Raw genomic sequence first — 25,480 nt, 5'->3', positions numbered from 1 at the left:
AGTGTATCATCTCACCACGGAGCCGTGCAACCACATAGCCACGTGACCCCATAACCGTCTCTCGTGCTGATGCTGCTCCAATCTCTCCCACCCAACTGAGTCATTCGCCCTGACATAGTTACAATCCACACCACGCACATAACGTTTGCCTCTGCCAGTGACACCGCTACATGCACCCTTTTCATTTAATTTTTTTTTTTTTTTTTTTTTACTCTTCCACCTTTTAACATCTTCTACTTCCCCCCCCTTGGGTTGTCCTTTTACGAAGGTTCCCCAGACAAGGGTTCCTCTGTGTAGTTGTCTCTTCCACTCTGATCCCCGAGTCATGAAAACACCTGCACTGTCCAACGCGCAGTTTTCGTGCCACTTCAATGTACCTCTTCCATGACCTCTTCCTGCTTCCTCCCCACTGCTAATTACAATTCCATTTTTCGTAATTTGATTCGCCCTCCCCCCGTCTTCCGTCGTGCACATTCGTTAATCGCCTCGCCCAAGTAGACACCCCGAACGTGTTTGTGCTCGTTCGTTTTCCGCCCTCCGTTTGCCTCTCCCCCCCATTTGCCGCTTTCCATTCGTGCTCACCCCCAGCAGCTGCTACACGTTCCCTTTGGCCCACGCCAGCGAATTGAGCAGGTCGCCCACTCGTGTAATCCGTCGGATCATCGCTCCACAGAAAAAAAAAATAAATAAAGCAGAAAAATAAAACAGAAAAACAAGTCCACTGATCCGGCGAGGTTGAAGAGAATGCACCAACATAGGGAAGTACCTCTACCTGTGCACTCTAACAGGTGGCGTCTTCCCATATATGCACCCAACGAATCAGTAACAAGTCGAAGGGTCGTCACTGTTTGGACTCCCCTTTAACCGTTTTACGTGCATGTCTCAGCTGTTTCTCGCCCCCTAACGGAGCCCTGCCTTGTCCAGTTTTTTTTTTTTCCCAAGCGTGTTTACGCAGGTACATTTCTGCGTGCACGTGGGTGTGCTTCTTCATCCATCTCTCCAGAATTGTCCACTCGATCCACAACCTCTACTCCAAAATGGTGGATGGGATTTTAAAACTCAACCTTCCCGGAAATGGTCTGGAGGAAAGTACCAGAAGCCTCAGCGTAAGTCTCCAAAGGCACTTCACCTCAGTACGTTTTTCCGTATTGCTTGTTTGCACACTATAAGTGACTCCATTTGATACGTCTCACTTCATTTATTGCTTTTCCATTCCACTCCCTCCCTGCAGCGTTACTACGATGGCAAAGGGGACGCACCAAAACTGAACAAGAACCTCTTCCTCAATTTGAATGTACCGATACCGGCTCTAAATTACATTATCGACGAGAGTAAGAATTACGTTGCGGGCAATGCCCACTACCAACGGTGCAGCGAAGAAACCTTCCGGCACGCCAAGAACCTCCTGGACATCATCATGCGAATTTCCCTCCAGCGGAGGGCACGCACGAACCAGGTGGGACTGCAGAAGTGACGATACAACAGGGTTGCTTACATGCGTACCTTCTTACCTGCTTACGTACCTACACCTACGTCCACGTGCACCCTACACAGGGACAGAGAGAGATGCTTTTCCTTCCCCCGCAGGGACTGCACACTGGAGAGGAAGCACACCCAACTGAGGGTAACAAGCAAACGGAACAACCAAAACGGGAAGAACTAACTGGACAGGCTGCAAAAAATGGACTGGTCACGCCAAACGGAGAAGGCGTTTTTCCCAACAGGGAAACGCAACAAAGGGTTGACACTTCCCACGACGGTGACCCCACCATAGCGCACGGAAAAAATATAGCAGGTAAAGGAGAAGTGGAAGGACTAAAGTATTACCCAGGTTTTTGCATGCAGTTGGGAGCCAAAGGAAGGAGGTGCATGCTGGAGCTGATCCGGAGAGTATACAGAGAGAAAACCTCCACTTGCAAAAATATCTTGACACACAAATTGAAGCCCCCTGCGTGTATTTCAAACCTTCCCTTTTTTAACATCCATATGTTGTGGAAGTTATCGTATGAATTTGGTGTCTTCGAGGAGGCTCTAAAGATCCACAGGATTTATGGACAGAGCGGCGGGACGTTCAATGAGATTTTAAATGGGGGGTGCTCCATGCCGAATTGCTCCAACTGTGAGGGAGAAACAGACAAAGTTGGAACAAGAGTGAAAAGGGAGTTGAGCGAAGAGCAAAGTGGAACGAATGGACCGCATAATGGGAACAGCAGCAACGGAGGACGGGTGCCAGCGGGGCGGAAAAGAAAACGACAGGAGTGCACACAGAACGGGGGGAAATATAACTGGAGTAGGGAAAGGCTACAAAGCTGCGATGGAGTCCCCCCGAAAGAAGGTCCGAAGAAGGTGGTGCATCTATGTTCGGGAAGAGATATACCGGATGGGAGAAGGCTCCCCATGGATACTGCTAAATGGATCAACTGGAACGGTTCAGAAATGCAGACAAGCCAATGTATCTACCCTCAAGTTGGATATGCTTCCCCCGCTGAGGGGGCAGACGCACAAGGGAGTGCCCCCCCAAAGGACACAACAGAAGGGCCAACTAACTGGCTCCCTTTACCAAGTAGAGGCATTACAAGTGGAGAAGGAAAAAAGGAAAACATGACCACAGGTAATGACCACATGGAGGACGCCCTGCCCAATTTGTTGTTCAATGAAAACTGTGAGTCGTGCAGGATGAACAGGGCGTATGGGAAACGGAGCCTCCAAAAGGGGCGCTTCGATGAAAAAAAGGAAACAAGCAAAAGTGAGGAAGAGGAAGAGGAGGTCAGCTCCGCAACGGAGGAGGGGGAACCAATCCAGACGTTCGATATAAGAAACGACTTGAAGGTGGACTCCGTAGAGGAATTACTCTCCAACTTTGTTCACATCAGCAATGCAATACTGCTTCACCTTAAAAAAAATAAAGGTACCTGTCTCCCCAGGGGAAAATACAGTTTGCTGAGTGACCACTGCTTGTTGCTAATCCCGATAAATCAACAGAGGAGAAGGAAGACGGCAAGGAGCAATGCACACAAGGGGAACGAACCCAATTCACATGAAGGTAACGTACCCAATGCACATGAAGGTAACCGACCCAATGCACATGAAGGTAACCGACCCAATGCACATGAAGGTAACGTACCCAATGCACAACGGAGAGTTCACCACCAGTATGATCATCGGGGGGTAGAACAAATGAAAACCGATCGAGTCCTCCACGAGGTGGGCAACGTCACCACGTCAAACAACTCCATAAAGGACAGTTTACCACAGGGACAACGCAAAACTGCCAAATGGAGAAGGCAACAATGTTGTTCACCTGCACGGGGGAAGAGGAAGAAGCTAAGCAATGGGATGACCTCTGGAATGATCAGCGGGATAGCCCCTGTGGTCATAGCAAAAAACAAGCCCCTCGAGTCAACCAGGGGGGACTACATTAAATTACCCCCGTCAGCAGAGATCCAAAAACATATCACGCCCCTACTGGCAGACAACTGGGGAAGCTGCACCAACCGTGCCAGTGACACGGGAAAAACAACACGCAAGAGAAAAAACCCAAGTGACGCACGGAGGGGACGGAGCCCAAATGATACCACCACCCGGTTAACCACTCCGTACAACGAATCATAAAACAATGCTTCACGGTTAGGAAGGACAACACGATTCTGCTGCAAAACGGAATTATGGTAAACCAGAAGAATATTCTTAACTGTCTGAAAAAAAAAAAATTTTTTTTGCAAGAAAAATATGAACACGCCAAAAGTGCACAAACTGAGGAACAGCATGGACGACAGAAGAATTGAGATGGAGGACCTGATCAATTTTTTACGACAGAGGGAGGTGCAAAGGGGGGATCTACCCAGCCCCTTTGCTAATGAGGCTTCGAAGAGGCACTTACCCCAAAGCTGGAGTAAGCATCCCGTGAAGTGTTCACATAGTGGCGGTTTGAGCCAACTGGTCTATGCTAGGGGCGGACTGTTCCGCGTCGCACGGGTGAAGGGGGAGCAGTAAAATGCATGCATTTGCTAATTGTGATTGTTACTGCACCTGCCAGTGTGGTCCACATTTTTATCGCCACTCTAATCCAGCGCGAACGATGCACACCCCTTTAAGCGCACAAAAAAAAACTGTTAATCTCTTTTAAAATAATACACGCAAGAGGAAGCCTGGAGACTGCTCCGCGGAGGGGCCTTTCACACCCTCTGGGCAAAAGAAATTAGTGGCTTTATGTCGCGTTATAGTTAAAGGGTTTATGTACACTTAGTAACAGAGGTACGTAAATGCATATGCTTGTTCGTGGACACTTTCGCAAAATGGTTGTTCCTTTTTTTTATTTTTCTCTTCCGCTTTACGTCTTTGAAGTTGCACGCATGGTCAGTCTAGTTGCAGATAGCATGGACTATTCAGCTCGTCCTTTCACATGCATGCAAATGGGCAGACGTCTATATACATACACATTATGAGGTCCACAGGGTGACCACCGAAACGGGGATGATACCTCTCCCCATGACGCGAGCCAAGTGTTAACAAAAAAAAAAAAAAAAGGGGTACACAGCACGACAGACACGCCGGGCATAAGGGAAAGGATACTTAAAATGCGAAACATGGCAACAGATTAATGCGCGGAACTCTTCTCCGGTACGGACCACCTGCGAGGAATGGGCAAAGGGGCATACAAGTGTAGCCGTACAAATGTGAAAAACAAATATATGTGCGCAGCAACGGTGCGATGTTTGGCAATTAAAATAGGCGCATCTCCCTTTGGGCTGCCCCACGTGTCCATTTTGCACTTTTCACACATTTGCGCCATTGTGTGTCATCTTTTGTTATTTCATTTTTCCTACATGAAATCCGTAAAGAAAAATGGGAGGCATATGACACAGGTAATTATGAAGGGGGAAAAGACATCCAGCCTAACGTCCACCTGGGGGAAGAAAAGGGGAAGGAGTAAATCAGCATGGGGGCCAATTGGCAATCAGCTAGCCAAAATGAGAAAAAAAAAAAAAAAATCCCAAATTAATATGACTCGTTCATATATTTTTTTTTGCAATGCTCCCACGCCTTACATATTGTGCCATCTGGTATCTCTTAGGGGGCAGGGGGACCTTCATCCCGTTGTACAAGACGTTCGTGAGGAAGTTCCCGCTTTGCGGATTTGCTGAAGAACCATTTTTCCCCAGCATTAATGAGTAGCTGCTGTTGTAGTCGAACTTCCGGTCGGCCCTCTTGATTCCCTTTATCTCCATGGGCTTCAAGTAGGGGCAGTACTTAAAGTGGGCGTTGCCTTTGTCTAGGTGTTCCCCCACGGTCTGCGTTCCCAGCTGGTTACTCACATTGTTAGAAGCCAAATTCTTCTGCTTGTTCGTGTTAAACTTTAGTATGTTTCCGAGCACCTGTAAAAGGGGAATTCATTGTAGCAGGGGTGAGGTGTGTGCTGCATTTCTGCGTGTCCTCTCTCGCTTCCACCTCTCCATCTGCACATGTATGTGTTTTTTTTTTTTTTTTTTACATTGTGATTAAAGACGGCCGGAATGGGGCCATTCGACTTTTTCAACAGGTTCAGTGACGTTGCCATTTGTTATATCTCTTCGTTTGGGCGCGACAACGCAGGGATGAACACGCGCGTGTATACGTTGCATACGCTGCTACGTTCGCGACGCTTGATTAATACAAAGCAAAGAGCGTAGTTATGCAAGGCACTTCCGAACACACAACACGTCACGTCCCTGCTGCAGCGTAAAGCGTGGGAACAAACCCATGAAATTGCTAAAACTACAGGAGTTTTCACGCGTAACTACGTACGTATGTACGTACGTTCAAGTGTATTCATATCAGCTGTATACATGAACATATTTTTTGTACATGTACACAACTCTGTCGATTTGAACAAGTGGGCGCAGCGTGTTATCTTTTTGTAACTCTCACTTGCCGTGTGAACAAGCAATTGTTTTGCCCTGTCGAAATGAAAAAAAAAAAAAAAAAAAATTACTCTATAAGATAAACCAAAAACTTTATCCTTTTCGTTGAAAGAAGTATTTTTTTTTTTTTTTTTTTGAAACACTGAGATGGTACACGGATAGGCTGAATTTTGTGCAGTGCACAGGGGGGGAAAAAAATGATGTGCGTCATGAGGTGAAGAGAATTTCGCCCTGCTTGGTGAAGTGGCGCTTATAATGTTGGGAGATGGTTAAGCAGTAAAGCGAAAGTGACGTTTTTTTCTTTCCGTTCGTTCCGTTTGTTTGTTTGTTTTTTTGGGGGAGGCGACTGTATAAGCATGAAGAGCTCATTTAACGGCGAGTCGCGCTTACCAGCACGCAGTGCTACTTAAAAAAAAAACGACAAGAGGATCGTAGGTACCAACCCGACTTTGCAGACGTCGACCATTGGAGGATAGCAGCGTAAGAGAGTGCCCTTAGATGTACATGTGTGTACATAGGGAAACCCGCTTCGACCACGCGATTAGCTCGATCTAACACGGGAAGGAACTTACAATGGGTGAAGAAGGTGGCATTGACCACGTGCGTATGAAACGGTAAGGAAAAGGCTGACCAGTCCAGGCGGCTCGGCAACTAAGGCGAAATGTCACCCCTGCTGAATACCCTAGCTGCTATCGCCAGCGTGGTATTCAGAGGGAATGCCTTCACCTATCTAGCTAGCTATCCACCCTTCTATCCACATATATATATTTTTTTTTTTTTTTTCTGTGCTGCCCCCCAAGATTTGAGCTGTACGCGTCCTTCCCAAATGAGGGGTACATCTCCAGCATAGATTTGCTTAACAACTTAATCGCGACGACGAACACGAAGAATGTGATACAGATTTACGATGTGAACGAAAAGAAGGAAAAACTAACATACAGCATTGAAGACATAGTAATTAATGACGTGAAGTTAATAAAAGGCCGATTGGAGGAGAATGCCGACAGTGCCGATTCTGCCACAGACTTCCAAGTGAACGAATGTCTCTTCAGTGCATACGAAAAAAATAAAAAGTGCAAAATATACCATTTCCATTTGCTGCACAAGAAGGTGATACATGTGTTTGAATTTCTGAGCGAAATTGTTGAGAACAGCTTTGTCCTACATCCAGACACGCACATCTTCATCGTCGCGTTGAGGAGTAAAGAACTGCTAGTTACACACATAAGGGACAAAACGACTATCTACAGGACCAATGTAAACAATGAACAGTGCATAGCTAGCTATAACAAGACGGGGATTATCTACGCCTACACTGTGAAGACAAATGAGATTTACCTATGCAGTTGTTTTGGGGATGATTACAACGATGAATTTTTTGCAAACTTTGACATTACAAAACTTACGGAAAATAACAATGTCTGCACACATATTGACTTTTCATTCGATGAGAAGAAAATGCTCATAGCGACGCAAAACGGTTGCATTTACACGTTGGACGCCTACACAGGGGATGTCCTTTACTCGTACAGCTTCCTCTACGAGAGTAACTCTCCGCTCGCCTCGCCCGTTGTACCTTCCTACCCGATTTATTCGTTCGACTCGAATTATGTGCTTTCGGGTGAGTCCCCATGTGCAATGTGCAAACGATGCGTAAGCTTGTGCAAGCGTTGTGCGTGTCGTTTTGTGACCTCCACGTTTAGGTGATGGTCCCCTTTGGGACCACTTCGGGGAACCCCTTCACCCATCTATCGCAACAGTGTTGCGGCGTACATTCAACGAAACCACCTTACCGTGGTCACACCTTCACTGCGACCGTTCTTTCCCCTTTTCGTGAAGGCGGAAGAGATGGGAACCTCCACGTCTGGGACATAAAGGGAAACCCCGTGTGCAAAAAAAAAATTGACAACCACGTTTTGTTTGTAAAATGGGTGTACAACCGAGTAGCGTTTGTAACGAGTAAGTTTTTCGCGCCGCTTTTTCTGTGAGGAGAGCATCTTTCTCTTTTTTTTTTTTTTTTTCATATTTCATTACGTGTGTGTGATTATGCCTGATGGGAATAGTTTTTCCTTGCCGTAGCCCCAGTTTGTTTGTGTGTTCATTCCCTTTTTTCCCCTTCCGCAGCTAGCAATTACCTCCTAATCTGGCAGATACCGACGGACAATTAGGGAATTTAAAAGAGGGCATGTGCCCTGTGGAGGGAATACCCCGCCTGACATAACAGAATTCCACAGAGTGTGAAATTCGCACGAACATGTTTTTGTTGAGACGCTTTTTAGCTGACTGTTTGCACGATCTGTCAGATATTTACCTGACCATCTTTTTTTTTTTTTAGCTTTTTACCTGACTTTTTTTTTTTTTTTTTTAATTTTTACCTGACCTTTTTTTTTTTTCCATTTTGGCTAACTCCTCCCCGACCAATTCGCAATTCGCTTGGACACAACCCCTGTGTGTGTCTTCATTTGAACAGTTTGAACATTCTTAGCAGAGGCTGTCCTCATTTTGTGCCTCTTCCAGTTTGAGACCCCGTCAAGCTGATGAAGCGGTTCACACGGGCAAATTTCTCGCCCATTTTGTAACCACCTCCCCTGCTGGGGTGATACAAATGCAAGCAAACGACGACGTTCGAAACTTCGCGGCGGACATCCAGAAAATCAGAACATGGAACCGCATATATGAGAAGAAGATGGAGCTGTTTCACTTGAAGAAGTTAATTCGGCAAGAAATGGCAGCAGCGTCAGCGGAAAGCGCGAAACAAACGGAAAGCACAGAAGGAAGAGGCAAAACGGACGGGACAGACTTCAATAAAAACCGCAACGAAACGACGCCGACCAGTGTCAACGCAGGTAAAAGCAAACTGTCCTTTTTTCTGACCGCCCCCTTATCGTACGATAACTATTTTAATTTGAAAAAAACTGAAAAGAATGGCACGACAGTGTGTAGGAAGGAAAGGGGAAAACTTCTAACCACAAAGGAGTGTGCGCTGCCTGCAAAGGGTGATCATGGTGCACGCAAAGAGAGTGGCAATAGAAGGGAAAAATGCTTATCCAGTGGGGGATTTTATGCCAACGGGGGAATGAATACAAATGGTGAAGAAAACGTTCCCGCGAAGAGTGATCAGAAGGATGACAAACCAAATGGCAAAAACGCCCAGTGGGAGAAAACTACACTCTCTCTTGAAAAAAAGAAAAATTATTTTACCTGCATGAGCAAGTATCTTGATGGTTACATAAAGGAGCAGGTAAAGAAAGGAGTGCCCGATCATTTGAGAGGATTCGTATGGCAGATATTAGTACAGTCATATGAATACAAAAAGGACAATAATGTCACAGAAAAAAATCATGCAAAAGAGAAAGGTAGTAATACCTACCAATATTACCTGAGCATAAGTAACCAATACGAAACGGCAATCAAAAAAGACATGAACAGGACATACCCCAAGCACATTTTATTTAAAAATAATTATGAACAAGGTCAGCAAATACTTTTTAATATTCTAAAGGCTTACAGTAATTATAACAAAAGTTTGGGTTACTGTCAAGGGATGGCATTTATTGTGGCGACCTTTATTCTTTACATGAATGAAGAGGATGCTTTCTACATGTTGGTAGGTTTGATTGAGAAGTACCATTTGAATGACCTCTTCTCTTCGGATATGTCCTTGCTAAATGAGGATCTGTTCATCCTAGACCAACTGCTGCTTTTGTTTTTTCCTAGGATATACTTCCATCTGAGGAAGGAAAACGTACACTCGAGCATGTTTGCCTCTCAGTGGTTTGTCACTCTGTTCTCCTACAGCATTAGCATCATCTACGTAGTTAGGATTTGGGACTTTTTTTTCATTTATGGTCACTCCTTTTTATTTAAAGTGGCCCTGGCGTATTTTAAGCTGCAGGAGGACGCCATTCTGAGGGAATCGTTTGAGGGGATTCTGAACAGGTTGAAGGTCCTGTCCAGGCACGTGGAGTTGGACCTTCTGATTGACACGGCTCTGGGGCTGGACCTACCCCAAGGAACAATTGCACGTCTCTCTGCAGAATACCGTGCGGGTAGCGGCAAAATGGTAAGACGGTATCATGGGGATGCTACAATGGAGCGATGTCTTCCCACCGCTCCGTCACAGGTCCAGAAAGTCGTCAGAGAATTCATCGACGGGAAGATGGAACTCTTTCATAAAGAAGGAGATGAACTCTGAGAGGAGGGGATAATCCCATCAGGCGTGGAACGTTTTCATATTATGTAGGAGCAGTCACATATATAATTCAGACCATCTATGTGGCACATCCCCCCTCAACGCTGATCTGCTTACCGTCGGCGGTCCAGACGTACTGCCTGGCGGCGTCGCTATACAAGTGGGGCAGCAGGGCGAAGTTCTTTTTCATGTTTTCGTTTTTGTCGAAGATGCCCTGGTGGTCGGAGCTGTTCTTCACGAGGCAGCAGAACTGCAGGGTGCTTATATACAGCTCCCACACCTGCGGAAAAGAGGGGAGATCAGTTTAGTAGGACTGTATACTGGTAGAATGATGGGCTGGTTTGGCGTCCAAGTAGACGCTGCCATGATGATTCTCGTATGCGTCTACACTTGTGGGCACCACTCGCGTTTACTTCCTCCACGTAGTTGTGTTCTCCGGAGAGGGGCGCGCCCTTGGGCTGTTCCTTAGTGTACTCAAAGAAGGCGAAGTCATCCGTCACGTTCTTTTTGTTCAACTCGCTGAAATACAGAACCTGCACCCCGGAAACATTCTTCACCCCCTTTAGCTGTTTTATAAAGGAGAACACATTTTTCGTTTCCAGAGATTCTAGTAGCATGATGGAGTGAACGTGCACAAAGATACACACACCAGTGATGGCTTTGTTGTCATCTTGCTCTAGTATCTTCAGCAGATGCTCCTTCACACAATTCCTCGTATTTGCTTCCTTCGATGTTTGGAAGAGGATCAACACTCTACTGCAAGCCTTCTCTTCCCTTAACTTTTTTTTAAACACCTTCAACAGGGGGATGTTGTTTCTTTCTTTTTCACTGTCCAGGCTGTAGTCCGTTTCGACGTTGAGAAAGGTCTCCCTGAATTCGTTTGCATGTTTGCACTCCTTGAAGAGGATATTTTTGTTTGTGACGGCGGTTGCTCCGTCGTCATTTTTTTTCTCCCCCAGTAGCACCGTCCTTTTGGCTTCGCTCATGTTGCGCAGGTTGGGAAGCGTTATGTTTGCGGTGCGCGAAACTCATGAACCATAGTCAGTTGCCTAGGTCCTGCTCAGCAATCCTTAAGGGGAACAGGGGGGGGGAAAAAATCCCACAGCCCGTCTGCAGTTGCGCAGAAGTAAACACACACGCGGGTTAGAAGTGCACGTGGCGGTTTTCTTCTCCACTTGGCGGATGTACTCTAATTATGATACGCCGTTTTGCACAAAGGGAGAGGAAAGCGCGTCTTTTTTTTAAAGGCAATAGAATTGGCCCCTCCGCAATGGCGTTCCATTTGAGCGACATTTCACGCATTTGATCCAATTTTGGGTGTCGTAAAATTAATTAAAAAAAAAAAAAAAAAAAAAAAAAAAAAATAGCTAGCTGTATGAACCGTTCAGGTGAAAAAAAAAAAAAAAAAAAAAAAAAAAAGATAAATAGGACGAGAGAGAGTTGGGAGAAACACACACGCACTTCGCAGTATGGACAAACTTCTAACCGGTGGGTAACCTCATTTCTTTTTGCAGCGTGGCACCAGGAAAGCCGAATCAACAGTTTCCCTTCGCTGTCTAGACAAGTGAAGACGAGTTTTCCCACAAATGAACAGCAGCTCCTGCATAATTCTTCACAGCGACAGAGCTAGCCGCTCAACGGAGGACTTTTCCACTGCGATGGTTGATAGGGCCCTATATCCCATTCTGCTCATAGAGATCCCTGATGATGGGCTTGACGTGCATGTCATACGTGGCTTCATCCAACTTTGCCATTCGAATGATCCTCCCCTCATACTTACGGTTCGACATATTTGCGATACTGCTGTCCACAGAGGCAGCGTTCTCAAACTCAATTAACACATCTCCCACACTGAAGGGAGTCATCTGTGCATATTTTGGGGTTATTAAAATAGCGTTTATTATTATTCCTTGGGAGTGGAACCCATCTTTTATGTCCTCCAATAGGGATGAATAATCCTCACTGTTAACTGACTCTTCCGAGACAATTTCTAGAACACGTAGGTACTTGGTCTCGAGGTTACTTTGGTTGTCCTGCCCGGGGTCGACTCCTCCCCTGAGGACGGATGGAGGGGGGGCCCCTGGTGGGGGTGGCGGCCTGCCGTACATGTTACCCCCGCTGCTGGCTACTCCGCTAGCTACTCCGGAAGCTACTCCACCAACTACTCCCCCCACTACTCCCGCAGCAACCCCGCCAACAGCGGCAACGCTGTGCAGAAGGGACGGATGATTATGCTTCATCGTGTTGGTGGAGGAATAATCGTTCGGTCTGGAAACCTTAAGAGCAACCCCCCTGCAGAGCATACCATCCATGGTTAAAGCTCTCTCCGTTTCTTCCACAGTGGAAAACTCAACGAACCCATAGTTGCCCTTGTCTTTGGCAAACCAAACGTAAAGAACAGGATTGACGTTGTCGTCATTACAGAACCTTCTCTTTTTCATCTCATCCCAGATGCTTTCTTGGAATTCGTTTTCTGATAATCCTAGGTGGAGAGGTAAATTACCAAAATAAAGTCTTCTCAGTTTTCTTGTAGAATTCATAACTGCAGGATCTAAGTGGGAAGTAGATGAGTGATTCGTTTTGGCTACCCACTGGAACCCATCCCAAAAGACGCTGGTTGTTTCGTGTCCTTCCATGTCAGCTAACTTTTTAAATCCTCCTGCTTTTTTAATGCATTCTGCTTGTAACCTCCTTCTTCGCCTCTCTCTTGACCTGGACCGCTCATGGGAGGAGGACAAATTTGGGTTCAGTCTACCGGACCTCCTTTTCCTTCCATCCCTATCTCGTCTGTCTCTCCTGTCTCTGTGATCTCGTCTTTCTCGTCGTTCTCTCCTCTCCCGGCTGTCGCTCCGTCCACGGTGAGAGCGCCCTTCCCCTCGTTCTAATCGTTCATCACGATCACCACGGTCATCACGCTCCCCTCTCCTGGCCCTCCACCTTGCCTCATCCATTGAATTTTCTTCACTCCTTTTTGCATATGACTCTCGAGAGGGGTCGTTGCTGCCTGAGCTCCTCTCTCTGCGTCCTCTTCCATCCATATGGTACCTGTCCCCACCTGCGTGATTCTCTACCGAGTTTCGTCTCCCTCTATGTGAGGGGGACCTACTTCTGCGTGCCCTAGGCGAAAGGTGTCTCTCCCGTGGGTACCTATAAGTTGGGGTGGATAAAGTGGTGGTGGGGGGGAAAGCAATTCGTAGGTGTGACCTACGCTAGGTGGGCAACTCTCCCTTCGAGCGATGGAAACTCGTTCTGTTCTTCCACCACCATGTTGCGATCCTTCACAGATGGGCAGCACATCCCCACATCTCACTACCGTGAGGAGAAGTAATATACTATTCAGCGCAAGGCTGCGGTGTTTTATGTGTTGTTCCTTCCTTACCTTTCTACGTCTCTGTCATCGTTGGGAACTCCCCTCCTTCTGCTGCCCTCAAACTCCATTGAGTCAATTCAAGGGCAAAAGAGGGGCAACAAAAAAAAGGGGTAAACTAAACACGGTAAACGCTATATCCGCCGTATTGCGGTTGCGCGGCAAAGTGACAAATCAGAGGAGCCACTCAACGGCCAGCGATGTCGAGGCGATGCATTGGGCGCATTAAATGGTAGAACTAACAGGAGGAAAAAAAAATATACTTTCTTTCCGTAGTTCAAATTCACTGGCAGTCCCCTTTTTTTTTTTTTTTTTTGCAAAAAAACAAGAAGATTGTGAGAACCGTTCGGGGGAGCCCAAATTTCGCGACCGCGGTGGGAAAATGGCGAAAAATAAAATGTATCCTGTATCTTTGGCCAACCTTCTCCTCCCAGAAGAGTACCCACAGGAACGTCTCTTGCCGGTAAAGTTCAGCACCTCTCCTCGATACGCCACCCCCATGGAGGTTTTTATAATAAAACTACTAACTCCTATTAATGTAATGGAATTAGAGATGCCTATTCTTCAACCTCTTTCCGACATGATGGGAAATGCGCACAAGGGGCGTGGGGTATATAGATTATGCACAAACGGGGTGTTAACACAATGTTGGTATTTTACCATTTTTGGCTAAAGTGCTCCACTGCGTAGAATCTAAGGGTTTTTTTTTTTTTTTTTCCACAAAACTGATTCGTTGGAAAAAAAGAAAAAAGTTGCGCACTTAAATGTTTTTTTTCGCTCCGACTAGGGAATGAGTTCCCATGGATCAATCGCCGAATGGTTGGGGGAGGCAGTCGCTCACCACCCACGGCGATGTAACTAATTGGTAGGAGCGAACCAACCCCGTTGCATCAGAAAAAGAACAATGGGCACATGTGTTCAGTCCACATTTGCATTTATCAGAATACACGTGGGTGTGTCACCTATGGGGGATGGAGGCTGGGGAAAAGAAAGAAAAAAGGGAATGTGTTTTTTCTTTTTTTCCTCCATTCTCAATCCAGGGCGCCACTCCGTAGGAATACTACACGCACACGTTTTTTTTCTTTAATTAATTGGACGGTGGTGATGTTTGAAAGGGGGGGAGGTAATGAAAAGGGTTTTACGTAATGATATGTATTGAAAAAAATGAAAAAAAAAAACAGATTGCAAAAGTGGAGCCAAAAAGAACAAACAGACAGGCTCGGGATGAAGACAAACTTGTGCCATATGTGTGTGGGGTTCCATATGGCAGAGGGACTCCCTCAAAAAAAAAAAATGGTAGGAGCCCTTTTTTTTTTTCCATCGCTAGGAGATAAATAGAGGTAGTGTTTCCTTCTCGAAGATGCCATTCCTTTCGATGACGCTGTTTTCCCTCACTACGCAGTCAACCAGCTGGGGAGTTAAAAAAAAAAAAAAAAAAAAAAAAGAGGAAATTATTAAGTGAGCAGTTTATGGGTGATGTGACGTGTATGTGCATGTCGCTGCTACGCGAGGGAGAGAGGCCACTCCTACAACGCAACGCAAACAACGCAACGCAAACAACGCAACGCAAACAACGCAACTACGCTGATCTGTGCAGAGCCACGATCTACCCACCTTACAGTTATCTCCGATGACAACGTTTTTGCAAATGATGGAATTCTGTATGTGGCAGTTCTCACTGACAATTATGTTGTCCATAAAAATGCTTCTGTTTACGGAAGAGTTTTTTTTTATCCTTACGTTTTTGCCTGAGTGGTTTGGGGGAGGAGTGGGGGTACGGATCACACACGTGTTGTTTATTACTTACATGGGTGTTACACTTCCCCCAGGGGGATGCACTTACCGAGGACGGACTTTTTGAGGATGACATTTTCCTCGTGCTCAAATTGGCTACTTATTATGCAGTCCTTGTACTGAAGGGTGGAGGGGGGCCAAAAAAAAAGGAAGTCAAATAAAATGACAAGAAAACGAAACGGAATAAAGCATTGGAGCAGTGTGCATCTGGTAGACACCCTGTTGACGACCCCGTGGGGAGGCAAACCTACCGACTGGTTCTTGTCACTCATTAGGAAGAAGCAGTAGGGGGGCAGGACGTTCTTCAGCTGATCGTGTCTGGAGACGCAAAACTGTTGGGGGGGAGGCGAATTTACGTCGATTGGCACACACATACATAAATACATACATACACACATACATAAATACATACATACACACATACATAAATACATACATATATAAATACGTGTGTATAACTAACAAGGCGATGGCGCAACGATACGGAGGAGGTGCCATGAGCTATGCCCTTCTTGCTCACTCTAACTTACCAGCATGTTGGCTTTGATAAAGTTGGAAAGGCTGTTGATCCGCTGGCAGAACCCATTAGACTTGGGTTGCACATAGCAGACGACACTTTCTATATTCTCCTTCTGATCCGACTCATCGTTGTCCTCTCCTCCTTCGTACCTATTGATCAGCGTCTTGAACATGTTAAATTTGAACTCCGACTTGGAGTAGTACTCTGCGGGGGCAAGTAAATACGCAGCGAAATGGTGGAGACGTCCACATGGGAATGTTAACCCGTAGGGTGCAACACAAGGAGGGGGATGAATATAAAATGGGTTCTTTCAAAACGTTTTTTTTTCGCCTGCCTACCTGCTGCTCTGCGTGTATTCTGAATTCTGATCAAGTAGGGTATGAGATCGTACTGTATGGGGAAGGGGCATAGAAGAAGGAAAAAAATATGTTACGGTGAGGTGTGCCACCGGGGGGGAAGAAAATACATCGATCATCGCATTGCAAGTCACACTGCTACGGTTATTGCTACTGTTGTTTCTATTCGCTGCACGCGTGGTGCCCACCTTAATGCTGGTGAAGCTGCTCTTGCGCTCCATAATGTCCAAAACGTAGTTCTTAAAAATGTAGACGTGGCTATCCAGGAGGTCCGTTTTTAGAATAAAATTTCGATGCGCAGTCAAATTTATTTTACTGATCTTAAACCTCCCACTCTGCTTCATAGAGAGAGAATCCTTTATACTGACGACCTTGCTGTTTTTGTCTATGCACACCCATATGTTGTTCTCTAAGTTTAGTAACTCATCCTCCTTTTTTTGTTTCTTCTTCTCGTCTGTTTGGTTCTCTTCCAAGAGGAGCAGCGCACAGATGGCGTTTTCGCCCCGAAATAGGTCTACATAGGGGTAAGGGGTGAACATAATGTCAATGAGGATGTAACCGATGGATACACCTGCTAACAAGTAACGGGGGGAGAGACGACCAGCCACTCCACAAAGGGGATGAAATTTTACTTGCTAAGGAATGGAAGTCGACAAACCCGAGGATATCACAGTTAACGACGATAAAGTCCGACTGAGGGAAAAAAAAAAAAAAAAAAAAAATTAATAAAAAAATATTAATAAAATGAGAGCGTCTTCGTGTGGAGCGCTCATAAGGGGGGTTTCAACACCAACGTTCAGGACGCATCGACCCCGTGTCATTACATAGTATGGCTTCACACCGATCCACACGATCCACACGATCCACACCCAAACATATAGTTAACATTGCCTACCTTTATCTTGTGGCGGATCTGCAGGAGGCACTGGATGGGTCCCAACTCTTCGCTGTTGCTGGAGGTGTACGGCTCCACGTCGATGCAGTAGCTGTCCAAGCTCTTCTTGTCGTCCACCTTGTAATTCTCCGGAAACGTCTCATTCACGTAACTCACCATCTCATCGTAGTACTTGCTATTCACCACGATGGTTATGTATTTTAACTTCTGTTCAATTAGGTTCCGCAGGATGAAGTAGATCATGCACCGATTACTTATCTTGATGAGCCCCTTGCATGTCCCTTCGCACAAATCACTGGCAAAGTGGTTTTCGTCATTTGTTAAAATAACCACTTGAAATTCCACAAAAGTACCTACTGGTACTTTCGGGCTGCTGGGATTTGCCGACTGCATTCGTGTTACTGGAAAAAAAAAAAAAAAGAAAAAAAAAAAACACAGAAGGGACGAGGGGCAGCAAAAGGCCCTCAGGCCAAGGACGAAAAAAATCTATCCAATAGAGGTATCCTCAAGTTGGTGGAAAAAAAAAAAAAAAAGGAAAAAAAAAAAGAAACACAGCAGATCGAAGCACATCACATCGCCCAAATGGGAAAAAGAAAAAAAAACACCCTCGGACAAATTCACCCCATTTGTGCTTCCCATTGAAACGCCAAAACGGGGCTCCTTTACCGTTTAATTGGAACAAAAAAAAAAAAAAAAAAAAAAAAAAAAAATACAATAACAATGTAAGGAATAATAACTGCACTTCCTCATGTGACTACTCCGACAGATACTTTTTTCACATCTCTACTGCGCAGCATGTGGAGCACGCGGAAAAGAGAAGTAGGCACTCGTGAAACCGCCGGTTGACGCGGCGGAAAAAAACTAGTGGGCACTGTTGGCTGCAATGCGCCTCGGGCTTCTCTTTGGCTCCCCCAACCAACCCAGAAAAAAAAAAAAAAAAAAAAAAATTCCGATTGGGAAGGAAAAAAAAAAAAAAGGGATGTATGTTTCAAAACCGTCGCCAGGAGACATTTAGCCACGTCGAATCCCGGGTGGACGTCCCTACACGTAAATGTGCTTTTCAAACGGGGTGTAGAAAAGTGGAGGGGGTAGACCCGATGGTGAAGAAAAGAACGTTCCCCAATTGGTAGCCAACAGGTAGCCAAATGGCAACCAACTGGTCCAACTGCCTAACCAGCACTCCTACCTGAGCGACGTGTAAACAAAGAGGACGACGAAGGAAAGCAGCGAAAGGGCAGAAAGCTGCAGCAGCAGAATAAACGTCCTGTAAAAATTGAAGCTGTGTTTCTCCTTTGCCCGTTCGCAGGTACCGACATGAGCAGCACTGTCACGGCATGGTGAGAAGAATATCTTCTGAACCATTCCCTTCTCCTTATATCTGTTCATAATATTTTTTATATTTCTCTTCGAAACTATGTGGTCATATATTTCGTGGTTTAAGAAGTGTTCATTGTGTTGCGGGTTCCCACTTTGTAGTGCCTTATCTACTGCACTACCATTGTTGCTCAGGGGAGTCTCCTTGCCAAGATTGTTGGTCCTCTTGTTGCAGTAAGAAATGGCAGCGTCGTATGTGTGCTTTAGGTCCTCCTTGAATTTGCTTAGCTGCCTGGGTGTATCGCCCACACGGTGAACCTCCTCACGTGTGTACTCTCCTCCGTCAATCGGAAGAGAAACTCCATCGGGGCGGTCCACTTGCTTTTCCTCCATTTGGATGTTTCCCCCTGGGGGATACCTATCAGTCAGTCCATTTCCATTGGGGGTAGTGCCCCTCTGTTGGTTGGAGACATTCCCCGTGGGGTGTTCTCCCGTGTGTGGTCTCTCTTTTATTCCTTCCCTCGATCCGTTAACCGTATCTGTGCCATGCTGGTGTGAGTCAGACATGTATTCTCCTTCCGCAGGGGTGAGTTCCTTCCCCGAGTTTATGTTCCCCACGTGATCGCTTCTTCCCCCGGTGTCCCTACTTTCGCGACTCTCCCTGCTCACCGTTGCTGCATTTAAAATATGCCTCAACTTGGAAAATGCCCCTGTGGTGGTTCTTTCTACCCCTTTGCCTGTTCTAATGACCCGTAGGAACAAGTCGTCTTTGATATACCGACAGAAGTATATATTGTCTACCATTTGAAGGAACCCCTCGTCTACGTCACTCTTCCCAAAACAGGGACTTCTCTCCTCCTCCGCGTATTTGTTGTAAATGTAGTTAAGTAAGATGAGGTCGTTTTTTTCGTTTTTTTTCTCCTCCTCGGTGAGGTCCTTATGTATGCTCTTCTTCTTCTTCATTGCTTTTTCGTAGTTTTCCTCAAAAAGGGAGTAGTCAATTTTTCTTACAACTATTTTAACGATTTTCGATCTATCCAAGTTCAGTGTGCATAGAGTGAACAACAGCTCGATGAGGTGGCTAGACTTCAACGCATCGAAGTTGTTGCAGCAGTCCTCTATTAGATTTTCAAATAGGATCCTCTCACATGAGTTCAACGCAAACTCATACTTGTTACTCTGTTCATACATTTTGTAGTGTTCTTTTATCTTCTTCTTTTCGCTGATTTTTTTGGGGTACTTATTTTTCTGCACCTCGTTGTGGGGTTCTCCACCGAGACCACCACCTGTAGTGGTGATGCCGCCAGTTGGGCCCGCTCTACAAATACTGGAACTGTTAAAACGAGAGCTACTCTGCACACTGGAATCGCGCCCACCGGAGGAGCCCCCCTTGCTGTTCTCCACGCTGAGGCTCCTGCAGGTTTTCCTCCTCGTACCACTTCGATCAGTATGATCTCTAATCACCTCACGGGGAAACGCCTCCCCGGTGAGGGCTTCCCCACCATCCCTCTGCTCATACTGCAGAAACCCATACGCAAGAATCTTAAAGACAAGTGCGTGACAAACCGGTCGACGGTAGAAGCAGTAGGGGAAGAGCTTCCTGCGTGCGTAGTACTCGGCGATCACAGGTTCGTACGTTCTATACTCCCTTTCACTCTCATTCGAAATGTTGATCCCGCACCTCTGCTCTGATTTGCCTTCCCCTGTCCTCCTAACATTGTTAAGGTAATTTCTGACGGTGAGCATTTTCTGGCAGCTGAAGCAGCACGAGATCGTAATGAACTCCCCCAAAGGTAGGAAGTGCAAAATGCTTATAATGTATTCACTCAGGTCTTTGAAAAAATCGGTGCAACACACCTCTATTAAGCACAAGGACCACAGGATATGAACTAAGAGAACACACTTAGTTAACTTCTTAACGTTACTGCGAAGGTAGTTTAGTGTCTTGTGAAAGAAGTAGGGGTAATCTCCATTTTTTACGTCTAAGTTGGATAAGGCACACAGGATGTTAGTACAAGCATACAAGTTTAGGTGCTCTACCCTGTCGTAAAAGTAGGCCACAATCCGGTCGATGTTCTTCCTATGACTGTGGGTTAAGAAGCTCTTGTCATATGCACTGCAAATGTGAAGTAGATGCAGATACATGCACAGGTTCTCATTACTGCTTTGTTCTAATGGTAGATGAACATGGTTGGCCAACTCAGATTTACACTCTTCCACGTGGATTATGTTGCAATACTTAAAAAGGTAACTCACGCAGAAGATCAATTCATTGGATACGCTCATGCATTCCACTTCCTTGTAGAGGATACGCAACAAATCCACGTACTGCGTATTCTTTTTCAGAACACATAGACACCAAGCTATTTTTAATATTTCTACGAGGGTAATTATCTTCATATTTTCACCGAGGTAGAAACATTTTTTTTTTGTAATTACTATCCTGACAGAAGTGACTTTGGTTGGGGAGGGGTCCTGTGGGATTCTCATCTGTGGTGCCCACTTGGTCCTTCCTTTCTAACACGATTCGCTTATTGTAGAAGGTGAAGAAGTTCACATGGTTGGGGGGGTCAGAAGATTCCTTCTTTTTAGTACTGTCATCTGTAGGGGTTGTCTTCACCGCCCTTTCAGGGGAGTTTCCCTTTATATAGTCCTTTTCTTCATCCTGACCCCCCTCAGGTGCGGACTTTTCATTTTTCCTGATCTGTATATAGTAGTACTTGTTGCTGTCCCCGAGTTTGCCCCCCAGGTTATCCTTCAGCAAGCAGGTCTTCAGATTCAAGCAGTACAAAATCTTGTTCAGCAACTTTATGAGGACCTGGTCTGGAAGTTCACTCCCCTTGGGGTTTCCATTCATCTCATGTGTTAAAAAGTACAATGCCAAGGCGAGCAACACATCTATATTCTTTATCGTTATGGGTATTCCATTGATCGACTCCGTGATGTACTTGCAGTAGTCTTCATAAGTCTGTATGTTACCAACTTGGTTCATGTGTTTTTTTTTTTTCCTTTGAAACCACACTAGGGAGTGCCTCATTATTACTTACTCCACCGTTTAGCATACCCCCGTCGGTTATTTTTCCCTGGGTTGATCTTTTCTCACTACAGTTTGGGACAGTTCCCTCTCTCTTCCCCCCACTGTATGTACTTGCATTACTACTGAGCAGATTGTTATTTTCCACCTTGTTGTTGAATATGCTACTTAGTTTCCTTTCAGACAAGTACAAAGGGTGGAGGAGATTCTTCTCCCCATCCGATCTGATCGTACTAGGGGTGATGTATCCGAGGAACCCCCCCTGGTTAGCGCCGCTACCACTACGGATGTTGCTCTGTTTGCAATTCCTAAGGGGAACCTTTTCACCACTTCTCACTAAATAATCACCCGTGGGGGGTAGCTTCTTTTCATACACACTGGTGTTTGCCTTATCATGATATGCATCCCCGGGGGAAGGAAAGTACTCCCCATTCTGTTCCCCCCTCACCGTAGTGTGTCTAACCATGCCACTTACTCCACCTTCCCTACATAATGCACCATACGTTCCTTCCTTGCTACTTAAATCATTGTAATGTGTGGAGTTTTCCTTACTGGGGTGCATCTCTACCATGTGAACACTATTCGTTAATAATTCACCAGGTTGGATTCTCCTACCGAGGGAGGCCAAATCAGAACTGTCCTCTGTTAGGCTATTTAGGGGGCCATTCACGCCCCTACTATTTGTACCCCCATTCACAGGCAAGTCTACAAAGTTGCCCGACTCAGAGAAGGTCGATTTGAGGAAACTCATGTTAATGGCGCTACTGCCAATGCGATCACCATGTGCAGACTTACCCCCAGGAAAACCATTCCCATCACCCCTTTCAATTTGGTTGGGATTTCCCTTGTTTAAGGTCCGCCTGTAAGTGCTCCTACTCTGAGCAGCCTCCACATGGCTGTTGTTAAAAATGTGAATGTCGTTAATCAGCTCATTCTCGTTGTTGCACCTGCTCTGGTATCCCCTCAGAACAGAGCTAAACAGGGATCCGTGTCGTCTGATCCCATCCATATTCGTTTTTCTCCTCAAGTACGTACTTTCAATTTTGCTCGGGAGAACTTTCTTCTTACCCAAGTCTTTCCTAATCGACACTTCATTTTTGAGGAGGCTATTTCGGTTGCTGAGGTAATGCACATAATCCTTATTTCTTTGCATTAAGTTTTTTTTTTTACTACTACCCTGGGAGGTGTCTCGAGCGAATCTGCTCATCCGGTTGGGGTAGTAGCTCTTGTTGCTCTCCCTTCCCAGGCGATTTTCACTTGTATAATCTGCTTTGTTCGTGAAGGAGGTTCTAATTTTGGTGCCTTCATTATTCTTCCTCCCACTTGGGCGATGGAAAATGGGGTTAGCACCTCCTTCAAATCTGCGTTGTGGCTGTATGTTACTACATGTAGTGCGTTCGAGGTCCATGTTGACCTCCATGTTGATGCCACTACTTCCATACTTCTTAAGCAGCTCATCAATGCTGTTCATCTGAATGACCCTGTTGGGATCATCGTCGGGCACCGCTTTGGAGGCACCCTGTCCAAACTTCAAAAACTCGTCTTCCACATAGTAGCCGCTTTTTTTTTCCTCTTTGAATTTGCTGAGGTGTGTAAAATCAGTTGGACTAGCCGAATTTGTGGAGCTAAAAAAATTGGTCATATTATTTGAGAACGAAACTGAATTTGTGTACCCTCTGCTCTGATCATTTTGCTGAGAAGAGTAATTAAAGTGGAGATTGCCGGCACCGCCGCTGTTCGTGTTCCCTGTCTCGGAAAAGATCGACACGTTATTGAAGTGACTATCATAGTTCGGGTTAGGGTTCGCCTTCCGTTCGGGATGTGAGTAATTATTCGCTCTACTACGATAGCTTGTCTGGCCACTCACTCCGTTAAAATGACCCCTATGACCATTAGCCGTTCTGCCATTGTTGGACTTTTCCGCTACATTTCTGCCCTCATAAAAATCCCTGTGAGCACCTCCACTGGTACCGTAACTTGCCTTGCCAACGCTTTTAAAATCCATGCTCAATTTACTCCTTAAGTATTTTTCCGCAATTTCTTCAGCGGAACTGTTCTTAGATATGTTCAGACTTTCGTAGCTGTTCAGGAAGGGACTGGACTTTCCACCACCACCGTTGCCGTTCAATGGGTCATCGTGTTGGCAATTCATTTTACATACGCAAAAAAAAGAAAAGAGGGAACGTTATTACGGTTGTCTTTTTTGTTTTTCTTTGTATTTTCGTAACGATGTTACTCTGATTGCATTCACGGCACCAGGGGTGATGGTCCGACGGATCTGCTCCACAGTATATATATTTGCCCTTCCGCACAATGGTAGCTACGCGTGCGGACGCTCACAAGTTAACGTGTGTGTGTGTTTATTTATTATTTTTTTTCTTTTTTTAAATACGCCCTTGCGGCGAAATGTATGTTGTAGGGGGAGGGAGTTCATTAGCCGCTACGGCAACTCGCTGTCTGGAGAAATACAAATGTATTTTCCGCGCTTAATGGGGATTATTTCAAGTTAGCTATTTGTAGATATGGACAGGGGAGTTCCGCACTCGTGTGCGTACGCACATACATAAATGTGTGTTACCCGGTTGACGCGAGAGCGTATGAAAATGTCTGCGGAGAGGGGTCACTCATCCACGCTCTCATTGATACGTTGCCTTCTCCCTGTATGTTTAGAAAACGTGAAGTGGGGTGAACCTCCCCACATACACTTTTTTTTTTTTTTTTTTTTGCTTTCCTGTAAAGTCACGTAATCGTGGCGAAGAGTGGCCAATTTGTTCCGTGTCTTTTTATCTGCCCGCGGGAAAAATCGGCCTTTCCAAGGTTAAGAAGCGTTACCGCTATGAGTTTGCGGTGCTATGCTTCTACTCTGCTATGCAGCTACGTCACTCCTCCATCACGTTTGTAGCCCGAACATGCATTCGTTCACGAAAAAATGCATTTCCAGTTCATCACTGGATGAAGCCCGTCGTGCTGGCCTGCCACTTCCTTAAAGCGAAAATCCCTGTCTATCGATGTGGTGACGCTCGCAGTGTATCAAAAAAAAAAAAAAAAAAAAAAAAGCGAAGAGGCTATGCAAGTATCTTCCTTATAGTAAAAATTAATAAAAGGAAGAGCTACAGATAGATAGCCCCTGTGTAATACACTCCAAAGTGACAAACACTTAAATGTTGATTTAACAAATGGCGGAGAAAACGTAAAACACGAAAAAGGGAAAATCGCGGCATTTGGGGGGAAAAGAAATATGCCTACACGTTTATATTTTCCTTTTTTTTTTTTTTTTTTTTTTTTTACCTGAACAGGTCATAAAAAAAGCGCGATAAAATATGCACATGTGAGCAAATATAGCCAAACGTAGCTGCTTTTTTTTTTTTTTTTTTTTTCCCATAATGGTCATATTTTACATTTTCGCAAAAGGGACAAAATAGGAATGTGCTTACTTGTGCCCGAAGCATGCAACCCTACATCCTTTTTTTGTCAGCAGCGTTAATCTTTTCGCGTCACTTTCCTGTTCACTTGAATGAAAAAAGTACCAAGAACGGAAATAAGAAAAAGAACAGAGTTGTGAACCGAATGGGAGAAAAAAATGACGCTGCACAATCGAACCAACAGAAAAAGATACAACTCCTCAGCTCCATTTTTAAGCTGCACTATATTGTGTAATACATCGCTTCGTTTGGGGTGGTGTGCTGGTGCTTAATCACGTGTTCTTTCCTCGCGCTGCACCTGTTTAGTTTGAACTTGCTAAACTTACCACTTTGTACAGATTTTTTTTTTTTTTTTTTTTAATAAAATATAATTCTTACAACGTACAGTTTTGTAATCCCTTTGTCTCTTAACAAAATGACCCCCGCGGATGATACCTTCCGTGTTTGCACCCTTGCGTTGTTACATGCTTAAAAGGAAAAAGGAGATACACAATGGAGTGGTACTCCTACTAGACATTCTAAAATATGTGAATAAACTTAAGAGAGATTTTTTTTTTTTTTTTTCCTCCTTGTTGACCTTGTACACCTGTACGAGTCACCATTTCCAGCAACGTGTGACACTCCCGTGCGGTCGCCCCTTCGGAACGCTTGGCGAGCAAAGGCCATGCCGCTTCCTTTTGATAGAG

General features: G+C 45.3%; 8 protein-coding genes across 8 annotated transcripts; 3 read left to right on the top strand and 5 right to left on the bottom strand.

Moving 5' to 3' along the window:
- Nucleotides 1-1,037: 1,037 nt before the first annotated feature.
- Nucleotides 1,038-3,612, top strand: PCOAH_00043260 (Uncharacterized protein; the record flags this gene model as incomplete). Its single annotated transcript, XM_020061110.1, has 3 exons — nucleotides 1,038-1,106; nucleotides 1,232-1,456; nucleotides 1,555-3,612. The coding sequence occupies 3 exons, from the start codon at nucleotides 1,038-1,040 to the stop codon at nucleotides 3,610-3,612; spliced, it is 2,352 nt and encodes a 783-aa protein (XP_019916864.1).
- A 985-nt stretch (nucleotides 3,613-4,597) lies between these two features.
- On the bottom strand, nucleotides 4,598-5,557 carry PCOAH_00043250 (Uncharacterized protein; the record flags this gene model as incomplete). The annotated part of the gene is made up of 4 exons (XM_020061109.1): nucleotides 4,598-4,631; nucleotides 4,827-4,906; nucleotides 5,049-5,375; nucleotides 5,492-5,557. The coding sequence occupies 4 exons, from the start codon at nucleotides 5,555-5,557 to the stop codon at nucleotides 4,598-4,600; spliced, it is 507 nt and encodes a 168-aa protein (XP_019916820.1).
- Nucleotides 5,558-6,389: 832 nt separating this feature from the next.
- PCOAH_00043240 (Uncharacterized protein) lies at nucleotides 6,390-8,088 on the top strand (the record flags this gene model as incomplete). The annotated part of the gene is made up of 4 exons (XM_020061108.1): nucleotides 6,390-6,514; nucleotides 6,701-7,521; nucleotides 7,740-7,859; nucleotides 8,025-8,088. 4 exons carry the CDS (start codon nucleotides 6,474-6,476, stop codon nucleotides 8,066-8,068), a joined length of 1,026 nt encoding a protein of 341 aa, XP_019916479.1.
- A 417-nt stretch (nucleotides 8,089-8,505) lies between these two features.
- PCOAH_00043230 (GTPase activator protein) lies at nucleotides 8,506-10,095 on the top strand (the record flags this gene model as incomplete). Its single annotated transcript, XM_020061107.1, has 2 exons — nucleotides 8,506-9,963; nucleotides 10,024-10,095. 2 exons carry the CDS (start codon nucleotides 8,506-8,508, stop codon nucleotides 10,093-10,095), a joined length of 1,530 nt encoding a protein of 509 aa, XP_019916442.1.
- A 76-nt stretch (nucleotides 10,096-10,171) lies between these two features.
- On the bottom strand, nucleotides 10,172-11,078 carry PCOAH_00043220 (Uncharacterized protein; the record flags this gene model as incomplete). Its single annotated transcript, XM_020061106.1, has 2 exons — nucleotides 10,172-10,372; nucleotides 10,506-11,078. The coding sequence occupies 2 exons, from the start codon at nucleotides 11,076-11,078 to the stop codon at nucleotides 10,172-10,174; spliced, it is 774 nt and encodes a 257-aa protein (XP_019916550.1).
- Nucleotides 11,079-11,765: 687 nt separating this feature from the next.
- On the bottom strand, nucleotides 11,766-13,530 carry PCOAH_00043210 (Uncharacterized protein; the record flags this gene model as incomplete). The annotated part of the gene is made up of 2 exons (XM_020061105.1): nucleotides 11,766-13,239; nucleotides 13,472-13,530. The coding sequence occupies 2 exons, from the start codon at nucleotides 13,528-13,530 to the stop codon at nucleotides 11,766-11,768; spliced, it is 1,533 nt and encodes a 510-aa protein (XP_019916068.1).
- Nucleotides 13,531-14,782: 1,252 nt separating this feature from the next.
- PCOAH_00043200 (Translation initiation factor eIF-2B subunit gamma) lies at nucleotides 14,783-17,417 on the bottom strand (the record flags this gene model as incomplete). Its single annotated transcript, XM_020061104.1, has 9 exons — nucleotides 14,783-14,869; nucleotides 15,074-15,207; nucleotides 15,303-15,372; nucleotides 15,505-15,585; nucleotides 15,784-15,977; nucleotides 16,112-16,163; nucleotides 16,318-16,643; nucleotides 16,762-16,822; nucleotides 17,025-17,417. 9 exons carry the CDS (start codon nucleotides 17,415-17,417, stop codon nucleotides 14,783-14,785), a joined length of 1,398 nt encoding a protein of 465 aa, XP_019916786.1.
- A 789-nt stretch (nucleotides 17,418-18,206) lies between these two features.
- PCOAH_00043190 (Uncharacterized protein) lies at nucleotides 18,207-23,524 on the bottom strand (the record flags this gene model as incomplete). The annotated part of the gene is made up of 3 exons (XM_020061103.1): nucleotides 18,207-20,716; nucleotides 20,778-21,306; nucleotides 21,386-23,524. 3 exons carry the CDS (start codon nucleotides 23,522-23,524, stop codon nucleotides 18,207-18,209), a joined length of 5,178 nt encoding a protein of 1,725 aa, XP_019916580.1.
- Between the last annotated feature and the right edge of the window lie 1,956 nt (nucleotides 23,525-25,480).

The sequence above is a fragment of the Plasmodium coatneyi genome, chromosome 12 (genome assembly GCF_001680005.1).
Source record: "Plasmodium coatneyi strain Hackeri chromosome 12, complete sequence".
Taxonomy (NCBI): domain Eukaryota; phylum Apicomplexa; class Aconoidasida; order Haemosporida; family Plasmodiidae; genus Plasmodium; species Plasmodium coatneyi.
Note: the sequence above shows the minus strand (reverse complement) of the source record. Positions and strands in the feature narration are given on the sequence as shown.